The sequence below is a fragment of the Bos indicus genome, chromosome X, assembly GCF_029378745.1.
Source record: "Bos indicus isolate NIAB-ARS_2022 breed Sahiwal x Tharparkar chromosome X, NIAB-ARS_B.indTharparkar_mat_pri_1.0, whole genome shotgun sequence".
Taxonomy (NCBI): domain Eukaryota; kingdom Metazoa; phylum Chordata; class Mammalia; order Artiodactyla; family Bovidae; genus Bos; species Bos indicus.
The window spans coordinates 119,785,750-119,808,494 of record NC_091789.1 but is presented as its reverse complement, the minus strand read 5'-3'; the positions used below and the strand labels follow the sequence as shown (position 1 = coordinate 119,808,494).

Here is a 22,745-nt window from a genome sequence, read left to right as displayed (position 1 = left end):
TAGCTAAAGGCATAGTTTAGAGAGGATGTGGAAATGCAATGTGAGAGGGAACGAAAGGCAGGAAGGAGCTGTCATCTCTCCCTAGCTGTGGGAGCTCTGGGGAGATTTCTTTTAAGTTGCTGACTATAACGTGTTATAGTATTTGAAGAATGTCCTCAGTAATGCATTTAGAATAATGCCAAAGAAAGAATTCCATAATAAACATACATCAGTTTTATCACTTTTTGAATCACCGTGTGATAAACCAAGAGAAAACGCTATGAAATCAGGATGCCTGAGCTCCTCATTTGAATTCACTCTAATGTCTTAATATATATGCCTCGCATGGTTATAAAACAGCACCATTCTGATCGCATCTGAACCCTCAGCTATCATCCCCATATGGGGCAAACAAATGGTTCATTTATTAAAAATAAAACAAGTCATTCTGAAATTGGGGGATTTACATAAACATAGGAGATATTGTGCTAGGAAAATGAGGGGAAGGTTGCCATTTTAATTTCTTTCTGGCCTATTTTAGTTCGGGATCTTTTCTTACCTGATATTGAGAGACTTTTTCCGCAGCTCACTCCACTTGAAATTCATATTATCCAAACGTCTTTGTAATAGGACCGCGTCATCAGAACCTTCCAGGGATCTCAGGATTTTTTGGCCATTTTCATCTAGGTTGTGATAGATATCTGTGTGAGCTTCGATTTCTCCTTGGAGGTCCTACGGGGCATCAGTGAGAAGAACACATGCAGAATTACTAAACAAAAAAAAGACCGGGCTGTGACTGTGAATTTGGAGAATGGCAAAAAAAAAAAAAAAACCAAAATAGACTATTAGTTCAAAAGGCATTTTAATGGTTCAACTAACAAGAAGATATACCTCCAACTAACAAGAAGATACACCCCCAACTCTTCCTGGTGTATTATCTCTTTATGTTATTATGCAAATTCAAATTCAAAATGGGCGTCTTACTAGGTATAATAAATTTATTCCTTGAGATGAATTGGGACATAATGTATTTATAACTTTATAAATTTCTTAAGTTCTGTCTTCCAGTTCATGGACAAAATACACTGTTTTATGGAAGTGATAGGAAAGAAAACTCCGTGATTAAGTGCACCCTGGTGCCAATCACCATATTACACTCTGAGTCAAGTCATATTTTCCACGCACATAGTACTGTGTAGAATCGACTCTAACCATAAAAGCACGGAGAGGCTAATCAACAAGGTTGAACTGGTCCATAGCACCAGCACACTCATGGGATTTGATCATACGAGAGAATCCTCTTGACAATACACATTAAGTTCACCTTGGTAAGACAACCTCATACATTTATTACAGCATCACATATTTGGTAAGAGTTCCCATTTAAAATCCCATCACATTTTTAGGCTCAACAGGTGGAAAAGTCCAAAGGACCTTTATAAGAGCTATAAGAAGTGATGCCTTCAACCTCATTTGCTATACACAGATCAAGAAAATTATCATAGTAGAAGAATCTGACCTTTACATGGTATGTCTTCCTGTGTAACATTTTCAGCTTGAACCGGGGACTACAGCACTGATCCTGTTGCATAGCAATCCTGAGAAAACCCAGCGACTGAAAGAGCCCTGCTTTAAAATGCCAACTTTGCTTACATTCTGTTGACAGAATGAATTTCAGAGCACAGGCCTCACCAGTCAATAATAATAAACAGCCACTTTGTACTCCTCACTAAACGGTAGCCAGGCCTGTGGATGTGGGAGGGACCTCGTGGAGAGGAGGCCTGGAATATGCAACTGACAGTTTATATTACACAGCCAACTTTTCTTATCATTTTGCCATTATAAGCCAGAGACATTATAAATTCACTTTCTATGTGTGTTTCCCTCCTTGTTCCCAGCAGAACGGTCAAAGCCAAAGGAACATTCCTTAGAGAGCTGCTGGCTACTAGCATTCCTTTCTGCCCACACAATGAATGGAGGCTTTGTACATTATCTGACTTGCTCTGAGAGATTTGTATGCTTCTGTTCAACAACTTTAAAAATTCATTCTGAAGCTCTGAACAATTGGATTGATCTGTATAACTAGAAAAGTCCCCCCCGCACCTTTCTAAAATTGAATTAAATTACTCTTCTAAAGGAAGGAAGGAAAAGTGGCAGCAATAACATATTATAAAATCTGAGGAACTGGCCTGTGTCTTCAGTCATGGCCTCTTAGATGCAGGATTTTGAATGTTTTAGGGGTCAGGTGGATTGAAGATGAATGACCTCTGTCACGGTTTTGGGCAGCCAAAGTAACACTCACGGACTCTAAGAATTGTCTCATTCCCTTCGACTGAAAGGCAGGAGGGGAATGTGGAAAAACCATGTCTGAATTTGAAAGAATAGAAATACTAAAACAGATCGAGGAACATCTATCTTTATCCCATCAAAAACAGGCTTATTCTGGAAGGATTTAGCCTGATTTTGAAACTAGCTGATGTGGTAGAAAACTAGTATTGGGCTTCTTGCTGAATGGAGCATGATCAAATATACATGCAATTTACATTTGTGTACCTACATGCTGAAGGAGATCAGCCCTGGGATTTCTTTGGAAGGAATGATGCTAAAGCTGAAACTCCAGTACTTTGGCCACCTCATGCGAAGAGTTGACTCATTAGAAAAGACTGATGCTGGGAGGGATTGGGGGCAGGAGGAGAAGGGGACGACAGAGGATGAGATGGCTGGATGGCATCACTGACTCGATGGACGTGAGTCTCAGTGAACTCTGGGAGTTGGTGATGGACAGGGAGGCCTGGCGTGCTGCGATTCATGGGGTCGCAAAGAGTCAGACACAACTGAGCGACTGATCTGATCTGATCTGATCTGTACCTACATGCAAAAACATGCCCTGCTGAATTTGCCACTTCTTCAGTGAAAGAGCAAAGTGAGGTTAACATATCTAAATAATTCAGGACTAAAACCCAAACAGATTCAAGTTCTCAAGATAATGCCCCCCACTTTTCTCTTTTACTTTACTCTTCTTGTTGTATTTGATTTGTTTGCTACCTAAAACTGTGCCTCAGAGCATACACTTAAGGAATTAAGATCAAACCTTTTGTTGTCAACAAATGAAGATATTTTGACTGATACAATCAGCTTTCTACATCAGCATGCATATAAATTATAGTACATTTGAATTTTTGCATTCTGCATTTAGAGCAGAGACTCAGGCTCAACCAATAGTTCCTTAGAGATTATGTCTATTGTGAAGTCATCAAGACTTTGCTGAATAAATGAGAGGTCTCCCCAAGCATAAATAGGACGGTGATGCATGGGTCTGCTAATTTTCATCTTTGCCATTTACACTGCCCTGAATTTAAACATCTGTGTTGTATCATCAAGAAAGGAATGAATATAAAATGGATAAAGCAGTATTTGTTGAGGACCAGTTATTTGTCTAGCCATAGAGTTGGACACGACTGAAGTGACTTAGCAGCAGCAGCAGCACTGCGGGAAACATAAGAGGAAGGCAAGAGACAGTTATCCTTGTACTTTTTCTAGAATCTAGCGTGCACTTTTTCTTTAACTCATTCATATTACTAACTACACATTGAGAATTCCCTGCCAAACCACATAGATACTCAGATTAAAATTTCTTCCCTTGGAGATTCAGAAGTAGTTTAAGGAAAGTCCTAACATTGGCAAGAAAGTAACTCAACTCAGTATTACTTCTGTAATTCATGATGGTGGTTTAGAGCAACAAATGTCACATGTATAGTAAGAGAGCTTTACAGTTTATAATGCAGTTACAAATGTATCGCTTTAGATATTCCTACTCCTTGCCCTGTGAAGTACATGATATTTTCTCTGTTTTACAGATGAGAGCATGGAGGTTCAATAATGTGTAACTGACTTGCCAAAAGTGTTAAATGTGGTCAAGGGATGCAGTTCTTTTGACTCTGGAAGATCATAGGCTGTCTACACACCATTTGAGATACGCACTGGCTATAACAAACAGTGGTTATTTATTCAAGCTGAACAAGGTTACTGCTAACAAGGGGAAAAAACTATTGAGGCAAGAGCACATGGAAAGACAGCATTGCTGATTTTGATTAAAATTTACCCACACGGATTGATTCCGTCAAAATGAAAAATGGAAACCCGACTACCCTTTTCACTTTGCTATTGGGCATCTGGGACCAACTGTGAGCAAAACTTCTTTGCATGGAGGTCTCCTTACTACAAAATATCCCTGCTGACAGAACAGAAATTCTCTCAGCACTAATTCATTCCTTTGTCTAAAGGAACCGTATGAACATTACATGAAGTAATGAGGTGACATTATAGCATGGACACAGTTTGACCATGTTCTTTTGGGTTGGTGGGCTGGTAGGGATTCTGTCAAGCTACAGGACTCAGGTTGGTTGCTCGGCCATGGAGACGAGTATCCGTGGGGACCAGAAGGTTTCTTTAGGAAGTTGGCATGCTGGAGTGGAGATTTTTCAGTACAATCAAGCAGCAAGATCCTAGGCAGGGAGAGAGACATCCACAGGGGAAGTAGGAAGGCACTTGCTCACACTAGCAGAAAATTACCACCATGGCATTCATCTCAAGATGAACCTTTAGACTCAGGGACCCAGAAAAGCAGAAGTCGGGATGCAGAATCAAGTGGACTTCTCAGAGGAGACCCAACCTGGGCAAAAAAGTAATTTCCACAGATTTTTTAAGGAGTTTTATTTCACTCCTGACTTAACAAGAAAACATCACTCAAGCCTTAGTTGCTACATTCAATGTAAGTTTTCTCTTCTTTCTGTGATTGTATTCTTTAGGGAGAACAAGAACTAATGGACGGGGGAAAATGGATTTGTTATATAACAACAGAGGCCGAGCAACAACATATATAATAAGACTTCCTTTACGGCAGACACTGTCTAAAGCACTGTATATACATGAGCTTGTTTAATCCTCTCAGTAACTCTCTAGGGTAGGCATTATGAATATCTTCTCTTTACACATAAGAGAATGAAATTACAGAGAGGTTCCGTAAAAAATGCACAAGGTCACACAGCTAATAAACCATGCAGAGATTTTTCAAACCCTGGCCGTCAGACTCCAGGGACTGGACTCATACCCACTAGGCTCTATCACTTCTAACTTTTTCCCTATTAATTAAAAATGTTTCCTATTAATTTTTCCTAGTAATAATACTCCTGCCCAAATTACAGCAACTCCAGCACTGCCATTAGACAAGGTAGACTAACGTTGTTTTCTGTATTCCAAGAGTGATTTTACAGTCTCATTAATATGGAGACTGTTAAACACATCTGAGGCAGTGGACAGATATAGCCAATTCAACAAGAGAGAGCATAAAATAACTGAGAAGATGGGTGCCACTGCAAAAAGAATATGTAGCCCCTCCCCTTAGAAAGAGACCTTTAAAGTTATGTATAATTATGGAGCAAATTTCAACTGTGAATATCAAGGAAGTTTGGATATGAGACAAGTAATATGCTTGCTGCTAAGCTGCAAAGTTGCTTCAGTCGTTTCCGACTCTGTACGACCCCATAGACAGCAGCCCACCAGGTTCTGCCGTCCCTGTGATTCTCCAGGCAAGAATACTGCTTACTGGAGAGCAGTTTTAGGAGTAGGGAGTACTGTGTTTCCTGGGAGCATTTTCAAATCTCACCGCTCCTTCTTTTCTGAGCATCTAGCCTCCTTCTGTCATAAGTCGCCTTTCTGAGCCTCCAGGGAAAACTGATGGGAAAGTGCAGGTACACAGACATAGCTTTAGTCTATTTCTCCTCTTTTCATTAACAGTTGCATAAGTTTAAAGACTCTTTTACCTCCCTGGCTTCAACAAATATTAAATAGCAATACCTTACCTGCTGGGTTGTTTTGAGTATTATATGGAATAATTTGGTAATATACTTTGAACGTCGTCCAGAACCCGATAAGCCTTTAATGTGTGCTGTGTGCTCAGTTGCTCAGTCGTGTCCAACTCTGCAATCCCATGGACTGGAGGCCGCCAGACTCCTCTGTCCATGGGATTCTCCAGGCAAAAACACTGGAGTGGGCTGCCATTTACTACTCCATAAGCCTTTAATTTAATAAGGATGACGTAAGGATTTCTTATGAGAATCAATGTGGGGGGAAAGGGTATGGAAATAGACTTTACAAAATCATGGAACTTTGTTTGAGCCTTGAAGGATGGAGAAGGGAAGAGAGGGGTGAAGGGAAGAGGAAGAGGGTATTTTAAGGGACAAAAGCCTGGAAAGGGCAGAAATGTGGGAAGGAGTTTGGATTATGAGCGAGTACAACAAATTCCATGACCTGATTGTAACAGACAATGAGTGCTGAGAAGAACCAGGTGGAATGGGTCAAGGTCCTTAAACTAAGTAGGATAAAGGCATTCTTTCAAGAAGGCAGTAAGAATAGAGTTTCATAAAGAAAATAAAGGACAAAGATGAGACTATTAAACATTAAATTTGTATGATTTTGTTCAACAAGTAGAATGATCCAGGGTGATCTTAAGTAGTAAGACAACTAGGGAAGAATATGAAAAGTTATAAAAGTTTTATTAGAAGAAAAATAAAGAAGGGCGATGCCAAGAACTAGTTACTGCTACACCCTTCTGTTTATTATTCAAACAAATGGTTATGATACTATTCCAAAACACCAGGTAATAGATTCCACATATTCTCTTTCCTATGTATATGGTATTGTTTGTGTCTAAAAAAGAACTTAGCAAATGATAATCTCCTTATCTTGAATATAACTGAGAAGCAATAAAACAAAAACAATAAAAAGATATAGGAAGAGTAAGTAACCAAATCTCCCTAAAAAATTCATTGCAGACACACCATCTCTAATCTTTTCTGAAAGCAATTAGTATGCAAATAATGATAAGGTCATTAGTTCTCTTTACCAGTAATTTTTGCCTAATTCAAATAAGCTTGATAGGAAAAGAAAGGGTGATGATCTGATTTCCAAGAACTTAAAAGGTCAGAATCAGAAGATCCAAAATAGGAGAGAAGTTATCCTTAAGGGCTAAACTGAGAGCAGCAGGAAGTGACTCCTGACAGAGAACCTGAAAGGTGTAGAAGGAGCCGCAGGCACTCAGAGGTGACCAGGGTCACACCGTGTGGAAACTAACAGCCCTATATATTATTTGCCCTTGCAGGCATTACCTAACTTTAAAGCAAAGCAAAACAATTAGTGTTAATGACAATGATCCTGAATGAGCCAGAAACAGGCAGATTCATGTTCAATAAACTCTATGTAAGAATAAAGTAGTGTATGTAAAACTCTTTGAATGAATTTCTCCAACACAGTTATTCTGAAAAGGTGTTGATGCTTTAAAGAAGTTAAATAAAACAAAAACAAACATGCCAAAATAAAGCTCCCTTAGCTTGGTTATCCAAAATGATTTGTTAAACACACACACACACACAAACATTTCGTTATGAGAACAGAAATTGAGTCAATCTTCAGAAACATGTATACCAATCTAAAAATAAAAAAGCATGGGCTTGCATTTTGTGTGTCTGGTTTTTGTAATTTTCTTAAAGTCATTTATTTTTATTGCATGTTACAGAAGTATCTGTCTGTTATGGACTGAAATTAAAACTAGCAACACAAAACAGAATTATCCTTCCTAATGGATTTTTGAGAAGCATCCATAGAAAGGAATTGGACCCACAATCGTGACCTTATAGGGATTCTAATCTACCTGCTGGAGGTTCCTAACTCACACAGGAAATGCACAGCTACGCATTCACAGTGGGTACGACTCTGACTCCTTGTTTCTCTTCTCTACGTGGTTATTACAATTTTTTTTTTTTTTAAAGCAGGAGAACTGTCATCCTCAGAGAAACAAGAGTTAATTTGAGGAGTGCCGTTTGGCTCACAGCCTGGGTGCTCTAGGTAGATAAGGAGTGTGTTTTCAGGTCCACTGCATTGCAATGCATCTTAAAGGAGCAGCTATGGATTTAGGTGCCCACAGGCTTTGCTTTAAAAATGGCTGTTATTAAGGTCCTCAGAGACTATATCCTGCGGGTTTTGTTGTCTTCACTTTCATATCGTGTTCAAAAATTCTCACACTTAAGCACTCAAACACTGGTGAGAAGGGATCTGTTCTCCTGACGCAGTACATTCCCAGGTGCAAACCTTTATTTCAAAATCTAATCTTTAAAAATACCTGGCCTAGGGTGGATTACCCCAGAGGAAATGGAGAAAAATCCCATTTGTCAGACTGCCCTAAGCAATCCCAAATGCTGGAAACACATGATGCTTTCTCTCCTTGTCTGACCCTCTGGTTTACTCTATTCTGAAAATGACTTTCTAAAGTTGAATGGTTCATTTCAGATATACTAGGCTGGATATAAGATGGGATGTTATCTTTTTGCTTTTGCATCTTGTTTTTCCTGGTTTCTCTTTGTTCCATCACAGTGCAAAACAGTCTGCCTAATTATTCATCCCACAAACATGCGTTAAGTGCCTATTTTAAGTCCAAGATTTCACGGTGAGCAGTGGGAATCTATATGATGTAAGAAAGGTGTAGTCCCCAGGCCTAGTTCCTTCCTTTATCCCTTCTTCCTTTCTCCTCCCCTCTCTTTTTCTCTGTCCTTCCTTCCTCCCACTAATATTTAATATATAAGCACCTAGGTCTGCGGTGATGAAAAAACCCTGTTTCTCTGCCTTTTTGACGTTCACAGCATAGAAGGATAACAAGAAAGAGAAACAAGATAAACCAGGGAGAAATCTGGTAAACAGATAAATGTTCAATAAAAGAAGAAGGGGCTCTGAAGGTAACACATGAGGGTGCTACAATGAGAATAACGGCATAGATGTGGTGATAACGGCGATGATGGGGTGCTCTGTGATTATCGTGGTCAAGGAACACCTAAGTGAGAAGGTTCAGTGTCAGCTGGGACTTACAAGATGAGAAGACTCTAGTCACGGGAAAACCTAAGGGCACCAAATTCCTCTCAAGTAAAAGGGCAAACCTTTGTAGCAGCTCTGTGATAGTACATTCTAGACAAGACCTTTCCTAAGAAACAAAAGTGGCTGGTTAGGAGGTCAGAGAGGCTTGAGATAGTGTGGAGCCTTGCAGTCCCATGGTCAGGAGTTTGAATTTTATTTCACGTACAATGGAAAACAGTTGAGGCTTTTAATGCAGAGTGGTGACATGGTGTGATCTAGGCTTGAAACAAATCACTACATTGCTCTGTGGAGATTAAAGAAGGCAGGAGAGGAAACAAAAGACCAGTGAGAGGCCAGGGGCTCTAATCCAGATGAGATAATGGTGGCCTGGACTGGGGTGATTGTAGAAGGAGAGAAGTGGACTGATGTGAGATATAATCTGGATGTTGGATTTCTTATACATACTCAGGGATTGGATGATGAGGGTAAAGGAGAGGGGTATCTCAATGATGACTCCAAATTCTTAACTCAAGCAACAGATAGATGTGTCATTAACTGACATGGTGAAAACTAGGGGAAAGTCAATTTTGTGTTCATGTTATGCTTTAAAATGACTGTGAAGTGGAGATTTCAAATACATACATGAAACTCAGAGTTGGGAGTCTGGGCTGGCTTTAAGAATGTGGGATTATTTGATACTAAGACTAGTGGAGGTGATGGAATTCCAGTTGAACTATTTCAAATCCAAAAAGATGATGCTGTGAAAGTGCTGCACTCAATATGCCAGCAAATCTGGGAAACTCAGCAGTGGCCACAGGACCAGAAAAGGTCAGTTTTCATTCCAATCCCAAAGAATGTCCAAACTACCGCACAATTGCACTCATCTCACACACTAGCAAAGTAATGCTCAAAATTCTCCAAGCTAGGTGTCAACAGTATGTGAACCATGAACTTCCAGATGTTCAAGCTAGATTTAGAAAAGGCACAGGAACCAGAGATCAAATTGCCAACATCCATTAGATCATTGAAAAAGCAAGAGAGTTCCAGAAAAACATCTACTTTTGCTTTACTGATTATACCAAAGCCTTTGACTGTATGGATCACAACAAACTGTGATAGGAATACCAGACTACCTGATCTGCCTCTTGAGAAACCTGTATGCAGATCAAGAAGCAACAGTTAGAACTGGACATGGAACAACAGACTGGTTCCAAATAGGAAAAGGAGTACATCAAGGCTGTATATGGTCACCCTGCTTATTTAACTTATATGCAGAGTACATCATGTGAAATGCTGGGCTGGAAGAAGCACAAGCTAGAATCAAGATTGCTGGGAGAAATATCAATAACCTCAGATATGCAGATGACACCACCCTTATGGCAGAGAGTGAAGAAGAACTAAAGAGCATCTTGATGAAAGTGAAAGAGGAGAGTGAAAAAGTTGGCTTGAAACTCAGCATTCAGAAAATGAAGATCATGGCAACTGGTCCCATCACTTCATGGCAAATAGATGGGGAAACAATGGAAACAGTGAGAGACTTTATTTTTTGCGGCTCCAAAATTACTGCAGATAGTGACTGCAGGCATGAAATTAAAAGACACTTGCTCCTTGGAAGGAAAGTTATGACCAACCTAGACAGCATATTAAAAAACAGAGACATTACTTTACCAACAAAGGTCTATCTAGTCAAAGCTATGATTTTTCCAGTAGTCATGTATGGATGTGAGAGTTGGACTATAAAGTAAGCTGAGCACCAAAGAATTGATGCTTTTGAACTGTGGTGTTGGAGAAGACTCTTGAGAGTCCCTTGGACAGTAAGGAGATCCAGTCAATCTTAAAGGAAATCAGTCCTGAATATTCATTGGAAGGACTGATGCTGAAGCTGAAACTCCAATACTTTGACCACCTAATGCGAAGAACTGACTCATTTGAAAAGACCCTGATGCTGGGAAAGATTGAAGGCAGGAGGAGAAGGGGACGACAGAGGATGAGATGGTTGGATGGCATCACTGATATGATGAACATGAGTTTGAGTAAGCTCTGGGAGTTGGTGATGGATAGGGATGCCTGGCGTGCTGCAGTCCATGGGGTCGCAATGAGTTGGACACGACTGAGTGACTGAACTGAACTGAAGCATATTGAGGGGAAAAGAAAAGAGAAAGGAATAAGGGCCCTCAGAGCATGTCCTGAAACCAGTAACATTCAGAGGTTAGGTGGGGTAGAAAACCTAGCAAAGGAGACAGAAAAGGAAGTACCAAATCAGCAGGAGAAAAACTAAGGAATTGGTGTCATGCTAACCAAGAGAGGAAATAGGGTTTCAAAATGGAAGGAGCAGGCAACAGTGTCAAACAGTGTTAAGAGGTTGGTTAGGAACTTCCCTGCTTATTCAGTGGTTAAGACTTATTCCCAATGCAGGGGGCATGGGTTCAATCCCTGGTCAGGGAACTAAGATCCCATATGCCCATGGTACAGCCAAAAAAAAAAAAAAAGGAAGAAGAAGAGGTTTGTTACATTAGGACAGAACACTGTCTACTGGATTTGGCAACAAAGAAACTCATTGGTTACCTTGGCAACAACAGTTTCGGAGGAGAGAAAGAAATAGATATAAGAAAAAGACTTTAGAAGGTTAATGGAACAGACAGAACTATCGAAAAGTTTGACTATGACATTTAGATGAGAAATAAGATAGTACCTGAAGAGGGATGAAGGATCAACAGCGTTTAGGGGATGATATTTTTTTAATGTTTATATTGAGAGCTTATACTTGAGTTGGGGAATCTGATTTCAAGCAGTCGAGGAAGAGTTACAAAGATCCATGTAACTAAAGAGTACATAAAGACATGAGTATGTCTTAAAGTCTGGAATGGATGGGGGTGATTAACATAGAGTGAGACAAAGTACTGCACCATGGGCAAGGCCTAGTCTTTAGTGTCATAAGATCTGTTAAGATTCTAATTACCTCACTTGCTAGCTTTGTGATTTGGGGCAAATTATAAAATACTTCAAAACTTGTTTTTTTCATCCACAAATAGGGCTAATAACACCTACCTTATAAGGTTTTGGCAAAGATTAGATGAGGTGATGTGAGTAAAGCACCTAAATGCTAACTTAATGGCCGATATCCATCTGGACTCCTCTCCTCTTCTTCCATGACTCCAAGCTTGAGAGCAAAGAAGACATGAAGTCTTTTCTAGGAAAATGAATACCAAATGCACAGAGAGGAGAGCCAGAAACGTGAGCAGGATCTAAGAGTGGTGTTGCGAAAGGTCAACAACTGGATGCAAAGGGTACAGAGTGGACATTGAGAGCTTTGATAGCAGCCTGGACATTATAACTGATCCTATAATGATAAGATTCCCCTGGAGCTTCCACTGCAAGCCTAACATAGTCAAAAAAAGAATTTGAAAATAATTGTTTAGGGAGCAGTTTTCAGGGTAAATGACAGCAGGGAGAGAATGGAGACAGGAAGTTTGGCTGATGGGCAGCCCCAGCTATTCATGAACCAATAAAGCTGTGCCTCTGGAAAGAGAGGACTTAGGAAGAGAGATTCTGTGTTCTTCAAGTGCTCATAAATTATTGAAATAGCTGCATGTGTGACTCAACTTCATGCTTCTCTTGCTCTACCTTTGGAAGGTAGAATTAGGCCAAGTGATAACTACTCACAAAAGCATTTGAAAGATAGACATGTTATTTTAGGTTTCATAAGGAGTAAGACAAACATTATATATGCTGTACTGCACACACACACACACACACACACTCACTCCTTGGTGTCAGGTCACTTACAATGACAAAGCAATGACATTGACACCAAAGCTGCGTAGAGGACCAGGAGACTTCTACCTAAAATATATCCTATTAGGCACTCCCAAAATATGCAAGAGTAAGTTTTAAGGGACACAAAATCCTGAGAAAGGACAGGTAGAGTAATATTGCATTGGATGTTTCTCAAATTAAGATGCCATGGACCCAGCAGGGAACTAATGTTGGTATCCATTTGGCTCAGTACTTGAGTTACAAAAAAGAATGGCATGCCTTCATAATGTTGGTGATGGAAGACGAATCCTTAGACAGAGTTTTCTTTTTTACTAGTATATCTAAAATTCCTCAAAAAACTCCATACCATATTGCACTATTTTTTTTTTCAGATATTGCTATAAAGATTAATTGCTCATAACTGGGTGAGCATTTTGCTACATGAGACAGATATCTTTCAGGAGATCACTGTCAATGGTAGTCTTGAAAGACTTTGACACAAAATTCTAGATCCTGCATTTCTTTCATAGAGACAACCACATAGCACAGTCTACAATGTTGAAGGTACTTTCCATTTGGTATTACATTTTACGTGTAGGAATCAGCCTGTTTGAAGATAACCACCCTTATCTGAGAAAGACCAGATGGGCCTTTTGGACACTGAAACATTTATTACTGCAGAGCCATGATGAGGGCTGGGGGTGAGGGTGGAGTAGATGGATGGAATGGGGCAGGAAACTAAGAGTTAGCATCCCTTAAACATCTTTTACATCAACTCTACAAAGAAAGTCTTCTCGCTCCCTAATTGAGGAAACTAATTTGCACAAATGAAGTAACTTGACCAAGTTCCACAGCTCTCGTATGGCAGCAGGATTGGATTAGAGATCTGTCTGAATTTATGTTCTTATATTTACTGTCCCCACCCTCACTTTTCCTCCACTTCTCAACTAGAAAGCAATTGAATTCTGACTTGGGCTACATGTAATCCAATACAATAATTAACTCATTAAAGGCAAACATGAGATATTTGGATTGAGAAACATATCGTGATGCTCTGAATGGATTGGCTAGGCAATGGAATGATTTTCTAGGTAGCTATTAAATTATTTATGTTTCCTCAATCAACTCCAAACTAATACCTCTGATCATTGTGAATGGCTCTAAATGAATGGAATATATTCTCATTCTTAAAATAGACAACTATTTTCCCATGAACCAAGACACATCTGGTTATATTGATCTGTACAATTTATCTATATTATGTATAGAGTTGAAAGTTAGAAAAGTGCTTATTTCCTGAATCTCTTTGTCACAGAGCTATTTTTTTTCCTCTACAGAAACACTGTAGTTGAAGATTGTATATTACAAATAAGCAATTAGTTGATGTCAAATCTCATCTTATCCCAATAGCAATCTGTAAGAAGAAGGCAAGAACATATGGCCAAGTGCCATAATTATTTTTGATAATATGCTAGAAATCATAACAGCCATGTAGCTAATTTCCTCTAGCTTGTTTTAATTATAGATGTTGTAAATGGAGAAAAACAACTTTATTCCATTTCCCACTCCCCCTAAAATCCTCATAATATCCTGACACAATCACAAAACACCCCTACACTGAGGCAATTGTTTAGAAAAGGTTAATGATGCAATAAATCTAAGACATTTCTATATTTTCTTTCACTTTAAATAGGACAATTTCCAAGTAATTTACAAACACACTTTGGACACAATTATATTCATTGGTGGGTACTTTTCAGCCTAAAGCTTAGAAATATTACCTTTAACGTGAATTATAGGTATCCATAACATTTGAATGTTAAAGAAGTTTCTAAAACCATGATGTTAACTAACGCCCTGCTGATATAATTGGGTCTGATTCCCTGGTGAAGTTCTTTCATAAGTTAATTTATATCTACTACCAAGTAGAGTACATTACTACTTTTGGAGAGTATAATGGTTTTTCTGTGCTTAGGGAGTTACTTCATCCTATTTAGCTTTCTTCTCTCATGGAAGAGGACAGATGGTGATGGGGAGAGAACAATGACTCTTTTTAGAGTACTTTTCCTCAGTACATGAGGAAAAGGAAATAGAAAGGGATATGCATGTGGATATTAATATAAAGGTAGGTAACATGAGCATATCTGCCAAAGGAAACATGACATAGATGAGAAAACTAAATTTTAAAAAGTATCTGGTAAAATATCTTAGATATTTTTTCACTGCCAGAACCTATTTTGCTGAGGCCAGAAACTCATTCATGAGTTTTTTTTTTTTTTTTAATATACCTACTAATCCTTCCCAAAGCACTCTGTTCAGTTCAGAACATCTTACTGAAGCAATCCTAGGGTATTCTAGGCCTTTGGCCATGAGACAATGATTCCTTCATCTGAAAACATGGAGAAATAAAAAATTATCACCAGAAGAGTAAGGTTTGGGAAGGCTTATGTGTTTCCATGCCCATAAGATAAATTATGTAAGTTTTTCCAATAAAGAACTAGAACAGAGAAAAGGATGTTTTTATAGATTATCTGACATACAAATTTTTACATGGGAGCTACATGGTAGTATCTGTTACAGAACAGTAGAAACCTGCCTCACAGTGCTTTGAAACTTTTCAGTTGGATTTCATCATTGTCACTGCTCTTGATTACAGATGAAGAAGTCTCATTACCCCAAGAAAGAGACATGGTAAATAGGCCATGTCCATAGTACTTTACAATGGACAAACGTTATTGGTCTACCCTTCTCAGAAAGCGACAAAGGAACTGCATAGTCGTAGTATGTTTCTGCTCACATTTCTGATAGAGTTCAGAGTTTAACAGGAAAAAGAAAACCCAATCTCACCAATAGGGGACCGAGAAGGGAATGTGGGTAAAAGCTAATAATTGATGTAATCTTGAGTAGAAAACAGATGAGATGGTTGGATGGCATCAGTGACTTGATGGACATGAGTTTGAGCAAGCTCTGGGAGTTGATGATGGATAGGGAAGCCTGGCCTGCTCCAGTCCATGGGGTTGCAAAGAGTCAGACACGACTGAGTAACTGAACTGATTAGAAAATAAAGAGACTTGCTAAAAAAGCCTTTTACCTGCTTCTGATTTTTCCCTTTTGTGGACTGACAGAAATATTGGGGGGGGTGTCTTTCCCTCAACTCTATCTGAAAATACTCATAAAATCAAGATGCAAGTTTCTTACTTCAAGGGGTCCACAGTCTCCTGAACAAGTTTGAAGAAAACACAAAACCCAAATAACACGGAATATTGTTAGAGCGGATATACTGCTAAAGTGGATATAGCTCTATGAGAACACAGAGCAATTAGCCTTACTGCCAAGATAATGGAGGCCATCAGACAAATGATGATATGTGAGTAGGGTCTTGAGGGATGAGTAGGCTCTGACCAAGAAAGAAGTAGGAGGATGAAATCTGAAGCAGAGGCAAAAGCATAAGTTGAAGATAAGAATACAAGTCAGCACTGAGTCATTCTCGTGGCCAGAGAGGAAGGTCCATGGGAGGAAGGAGAGAGGGGTCTGTTTTCTGCATGTCATCTACATCAGTTCAGTCGCTTAGTCATGTCCAACTCTTTGCAACCTCATGGACTACAGCACGCCAGGCTTCCCTGTCCATCACTAACTCCTGGAGCTTGCTCTCTCCCAGGCCTGTAAATATGAGTTTTCAGCATGTATTGGTGGTTTGTCTAGCAGAATGGTTCTCAAACTTGAGTGAGCCTGGGAACCACCTGGAGGGCTTATTAAAGCATAGGCTGCTGGGTCCCAATTCTGGAGTTCCTGATTCTATAGGTCTGGGAGAGAGCTCAAGAATCTGCATTGTAACAAGCTCCCAGATGAGACTGATACTGCTATGTCAGGGACCACCCTGTGAGAGTGAGCCATTGGTGTAGCATAAGGGTCCTTCATCTCCTGGAGGTCATAAATGCCTTTGAGAAAATGATGGATCCTCTCCTGAGAAACCTGCACAAATATTCATAAGCAAAAAATATGACAAGATTTGAGGACGGGGGCATAGCCAAAGGCAGTCCTTGAATGCTACTGGGAAATTCTTGTCACTCTCACCACATTCAAGCAATGTGGCCCTTTCTGGTTTTGACCTGCCATCTGCTTGGGAAAACAATACCAAATAAAAGATGGGTTGGTGGGGAACGTGAAGGAAAAGGGGCCTGGGGAAAGACATAGAAGTTGGTGCCCCTAGGAAAGTGTAGCTATGGCTCTAGGATATCTGCCCAGTAGCTCGGTGAACCAGTTCAAGATCGAAGAAAGAGATAATTAAGAATACAGTTAAAAGGAAATTTCAGATCAGATATGCTACACAAAGATATGAGACAATCCCTGTTGGAGAGACAGAACATTTTGAATTTACCCTAAGAATCTTCCTCACATGCCTTGTGTAATCCAGCAGTATAGATATTTTTTAATGACCCTTAAAAGAAAGCAGAGGTGTTCTTTATTTCATGCAGAGAAAGCCATCACAGGGCTTCCCTTTTGGGTCAATAGTAAAGAATCCGCCTGCCAGTGCAGGAGACATGGGTTTGATCAGAGGGTCGGGAAGATCTCTCATGACACAGAACAACCCTGTGCGCCACAACTATTAAGCCTGTGCACTAGAGTCTGGTCGTTGCAACTACTGAGTCCAGTCACTGTAACTACTGGAGCCCGTGGGTACCCTAGGGTCCATGCTCCACAACAAGAGAAACCACCGCAATGAGAAGACCGTGCTCCACAACTAGAGAGTAGCCCCTGCTTGCCACAACTGGAGAAAGCCTGTGTGCAGCAACGAAGACACAGTACCAAAATAATAAATAAATAATCAGGAGTAATAAACATAACATTTTTAGAAAAGAATCATGGAATTATATAAGGAAATAAAGCTAATGTTTAAAAAAGAAAGAAAGACTTTGCTCCTTTAAAGAACCATAGGCCTGAAGTGCCTACAAGCATGAAGTCAGGAACATGAGGCAAATATTGTATTATTCATCTGGGCAGTGATAAATTCAAGTGATGGCTCTGAGGCTGGGGAAACTAATGCTAGCTGAGTCGGAGAACAGATCTCTCTCCCTTCAGCTTACAGAAGAAGTGATAGTGCTACTGGGCACAGCTCCCTGTAATAATCCAGGGAAAATACACCTTTGGGTCAATGAAGATTTCTGTTATTGCATGGACTGGTTTGCCTAAAGCCAAGCAAATGCTGGTCTGCTGTTAGGGTTTTAGCTGCTGATTCATCTCCTCTGTCTTCGATTCTTCTAAGCCAAGTTTTATTGGGTCTCATCATGGGCACATTTACAAAGCAATTTCTATAATGATAAAATCTCTTCAAATGAGATTTAAAATGTAATTAAAGGGCAGATTTGATGGGGGGAAGGCGTTGTTGTGCAGTGGCCATACATCATCACGCCACAGAGTGCTCATTCAGCTAGCCTATGGCATGACCCCAATTTTGCCCTGGTAAGATTACATGTCCTTGTTTCATGCTAATGGCTTGATTAGGGAAAATTAAAAAAAAAAAAAAAAAAAGACAAAACAGCCTCTCTGTTGGAGAGATAAGTCTATGAATATGAGTCAGATTTTTGTACCCCTCTCCCCCTCTCCATTCATTCTGTATCTTAGACTTCACAGGTTGCAGGAAACTTCACAGATACGGAAGTGAACACTGACAAACTGACAGATGAAAGCTCGAAGGATCTGCTTGCCCCAAGAAGGGGATCTCCGTAAATCCTAGGGCCTGTACTCATGGTTTTAAGTGCAATTGCAAGAAAAGTGGAAACTACAGGTTATAGTTCCCTGAATGCATGAATGCTTACATCTGGAAAACTGCCTGGAGCCTGAGAAAGCAAGAAAATATCCCTTGGCCAGTCCATTTTTGAAGCCTCAAAGGTAACTGAGATGCTTCTTCATTGTAAAATCTATATGATTTTAAGCTTTGGAATTTCCCAAACCCTCACGTATCTGGGCTACCCAGATCCTCGATCATAAGTATCCTTAATCATGGTATTTACCAAATGATATAAAATGATTCTTCACTGGGCTTCTGGTTTACATTCTCATAGCCAATCATATGATATAGAAGTCATTTTTTTTTTTTTTAACATTCAGGGCAAAACAAAACTTTCAAACAATCAGACTTCTGATCTAAGATCACAGTTAAATAATAGGTCTGAAGCACTTAGAAGAGGATCTGAACCTTTTAAACACCATATGTTCATATCCTTCTCTTTTCAACATCTTATGATGATATTCACAGAAAAAGAATTTCCATATAATGTCTGAGTTATATACAGCACTGAGAATTTCTCTAATTGCTTTCTATGCATCTCTCTTTGCCTAACTGAAATACTCTTTTAGGCACAACACTTAGTCTATGGGATTAAATTTATCTTTGTGATGTTGGGAGTTACAAAATAACTCGTGTTTTAAAGTATCACTAAATGTATGAAATTAAGTTATAATTAGTAAACATAATTTGAGGGTTTTGGATTTAAGGATGATGACAAATTCTTGTCAAAGATCTATCATGCTTTTACGTGCAATAATGTTTTCATAGACAAGAGTAAGATACTAGGAAAAATAACAAACCTTTTTGGAGAGAAAAATGGTTACTGCATCTTTGGGAAAAAAAAAAGCAATTTATAAGTTTATTAAAAAAAAAAAAAACAGCTCACCAGCTAATTTACGAGGTTCACCTCCCTTATCAAAGACGCAAGGCCTATTTTCAATTTGTTTTAATAGCAAACAACTCATGGAAAGTTTGATTTCACTTTAACAATAACCTCTTTTAGCCAAATAACCCTTGCTAACCCCTAAAGTTTTCTGCCAAAGAATTTCCCGATTTCCCACTCACCACCAGAGATAAAAGGATTGAAGACATGGCATCATTCTCTGTAGGACTGTTTGCTTGTACTTGTTCAGCCAAGCTTCCACTGCCTGATTTCATTGCCATGGCAAGTCCTACAGGATAACGTGGAGAGCAGCTACCTTCATTACTTCTCCAAACATCCCACAGCTTCCAATTACTACTGATTTTCTGTTATAATCAGTTGCCTTGAAACTTAGAACTATCCTACTGTTTTAAAGGCAGATGAGAAAATCCTAGGCAAGATGGGGAAGAGCAAAAAAGGAGCTTCTGCGGTTCTGAAGAGTGGCATCGTGCTTGTGTGCTCGTTTTTCATCAGTTTTGACTTCTCAGAGAGGCAGTATTTCTTTTCATGCTCTAGGCTGACATTTCTTCTCACTAAATAGTTGATGAGCATGGTGCAAATCTGGCGTTCTTCCTTATGACATCTTTACTCAGGAAATGAGTCAAAGCAGTTCCCAACTTACAAAGAGTTCTGTAACCAAAAGTCATTTGCAAGTCAATGGTCCAGACCCCCAAATTCCAATTTCCACGGAAACAAACAGCTGTATATGTTCTGGGCCAGGATAGTCACAGCTGTTGGATCTCAAACATGGATGGTCTAAGTCATTGTGATAATACTACTGTGGGTTTTGTGATTTGAGACGCATACATCTTTTGGGGTATAAAAGGGAATGAATGTCGCTTTGAATCCTGAGTCTGGCCAATGCAAAACAGTAAGCAAGAGACACCTGAGGACTTCTCTAGTGGTGCAGTGGATAAGAATTTGCCTGCTAGTGCAGAGGACACGGGTTCCATCCCCGGTCTGGGGAGATTTCACATGCTGTGGTGCAGCGAAGCCCATGTGCCACAACAGAAGAAGCTACTATGATGAGAAGTACCACAACAAAGAGTAGCTCCAGCTTGCCCCAACTAGAGAAAAGCCTGCACAGCAATGAAGACTCAGCGCATCCAAAAATAAATAAATCAATGTGTTTAAAAAGACAACTGAGATGGGCATGAATGAGATTAGCATGTGCCTGTCACTCTGCCTACTGGTGCGCAGTCATTTCTACCCCCAGCCCCCTGCATTTCCTCAGGTCCCCAATAAACATTCTTTCCTACCTGACTCATATTCCCAGAGCATAGTCTGACCACGTTCACATTTAGGAGATTTTACCTTTTAAAAAGAGGACGCTGAGTTAAACCAAATGGATCTCAAACTGGTAGAGATAAGTGAGTATAAGAGTGTGAAGTGAAAGATTCAGATGGCAGCAAAAGTGTCCGGGGGCAGAAAGGCTTCAGCCAAGCTTGCTAGGAAATCTACACTGGCTAATACAACAGACTGACTCACTGAAACCTCAACACTACCCTCCATTTAACAGGTTGGGAGTTAAAAATCACATTGGCCAGATGTCTATGCTGCTAGGGTTCTGGATATGAAGTAGGTTTTAAAAAGCTAGGGTTGTCAGATGAAATACAGGGTGCCAGTTAAATGTGAATTTCTGATAAACAATGGATCTTTTTTCCCCAGTGTAAGGATGTCGAATGCATTATTTGTGTTTGCTACATCTGGCAACTGTCCATCAAGGAAATCTATCTGTGATGACTCAGAAGTTGGTAGTAGAGTAGTGGCCACCTCCCTGCCCCTTTGGCTGCTTCTGTTGGCAAGTTTAGTTACGGAAGCATGAGATCTCCCATATCATCTTTCCAAAGTGGATTCTCCAGCTTCCTGGTTGAAGCAAGGCAGGTGCTAACAGGAGCTACACATGGTAGCATCTACATTTCCACTTCCTGAGTCTTAGTTCACAGTTACAGATGATACTCTTGAATTTAGGACTTCAGCGGTATCTCAGAGATGGTAGTTCCCTTGTGGACTGGTTCTATCTGGCTTCAGAATTCTGTGCTGGGAGCTTGAAAATCTGCTCCTTTGGCCTTTCCAAAGATTTAGTATGCATCTAATCCTCTGGACTAAATCATTCTCTGATTATCATAGCTGGAGTTGCTTCTCTTTTCTGAAGTGACCTCTGCTATATTGACCCTCGGAGTTAGCTTCTCTAATTGTTTCTAGTACTGGCAGTAACTTCCTGTAGTCAAAGGGAGTTTGTAGACTTGAAAATCTACAAACAATACAGTGCCATGGTTTCCTCAACATGGCTCTTTGTCACAGCCATGTGGTCTCCCATCAAAGGGCGATAGGAAGTGAGGCAGGCTGAGGGATTTGAATCTCCGGACTGAGGTCTTCTTTCTAAGGAAAATACAAGATACTGTGGGTTGTAGCAACACATTAAAATGGCCACACATTACATCATCGTTCTTTACAATTATCTTGCAATTATTTTTCTGATTACTTTTGTTCTTCATATCTAGGTGTCAGATTTACACTGAGAATATATTTGATGCCTAGGGAAAAGATGTGATTCAACAGTTTCATGATATGATGTTCTATAAATTAATTAAAACATGATACACTGACATTAGTAGTCATGTATGGATGTGACAGTTGGACCATAAAGAAGGCTGAGTGGTGAAGAATTGATGCTTTTGAACTGTGGTGCCGGAGAAGACTCTTGAGAGTCTCTAGGACAGCAAGGAGATCAAACCAGTCAATCTTAAAAGAAATCAACCCTGAATATTCACTGAAGGACTAATGCTGAAACTCTAATACTTTGACCCAACTGATTGGAAAAACCCTGATGATGGGAAAGATTGAGGGCAGGAAAAGGGGTCGACAGAGGGTGAGATGGTTGGATGGCATAGTGACTCAATGGATATGAGTTTGAGCAAACCCTGGGAGATAGTGAAAGACAGGGAAGCCTGATGTGCTGCAGCCCATGGGGTTGCAAAGAGTTGGACACAACTAAGTGACTGAACAACAACACTGACATTAAACCTCCCAAAAAAGCCCAGAAGTGGAATATCACAAATGTGTTTCATATTTAAGTCACGGGGAAAAATGAAGAGATAGCAAGGAAAGACAGTGAGCCGTCGGGTCTGGCTTGCACATATAAGGTTGGCTCTGGGGCAGAACTGACTTCTGTGCTGTCTGCACCTTGCAAGGTGCTAAGCACACAGTAGGTGCTCAATCGACTGAACTCAATCTTGTACTCATCTCGCTGCATTCACCTACTCTGCATGTATCTCATGCATAATTTCATTTCCTAAAGGTACCCACTTCTCACATCAGAAGACATGGTAAGCTAGGAGCAACTCTGGTGGTTAAGGTTTTCTACTCATGTGTCAATGTAAAAGGGTGACTCTATTG

At 39.9% G+C, this 22,745-nt stretch overlaps 1 protein-coding gene across 10 annotated transcripts in view; it reads right to left on the bottom strand.

Moving 5' to 3' along the window:
* DMD (dystrophin) overlaps positions 1–22,745 on the bottom strand; it is a 2,362,639-nt gene that overhangs the window by 409,415 nt on the left and 1,930,479 nt on the right. For 9 of the 10 annotated variants that reach the window (XM_070783459.1, XM_070783466.1, XM_070783462.1 and 6 more), the window contains one exon: positions 539–711. In XM_070783459.1, coding sequence (XP_070639560.1) covers positions 539–711 — 173 coding nt within the window. Of the gene's footprint in view, positions 1–538; positions 712–1,498; positions 1,544–22,745 lie in introns of those variants that run through there. The other variant, XM_070783467.1, reaches the window with a different exon arrangement.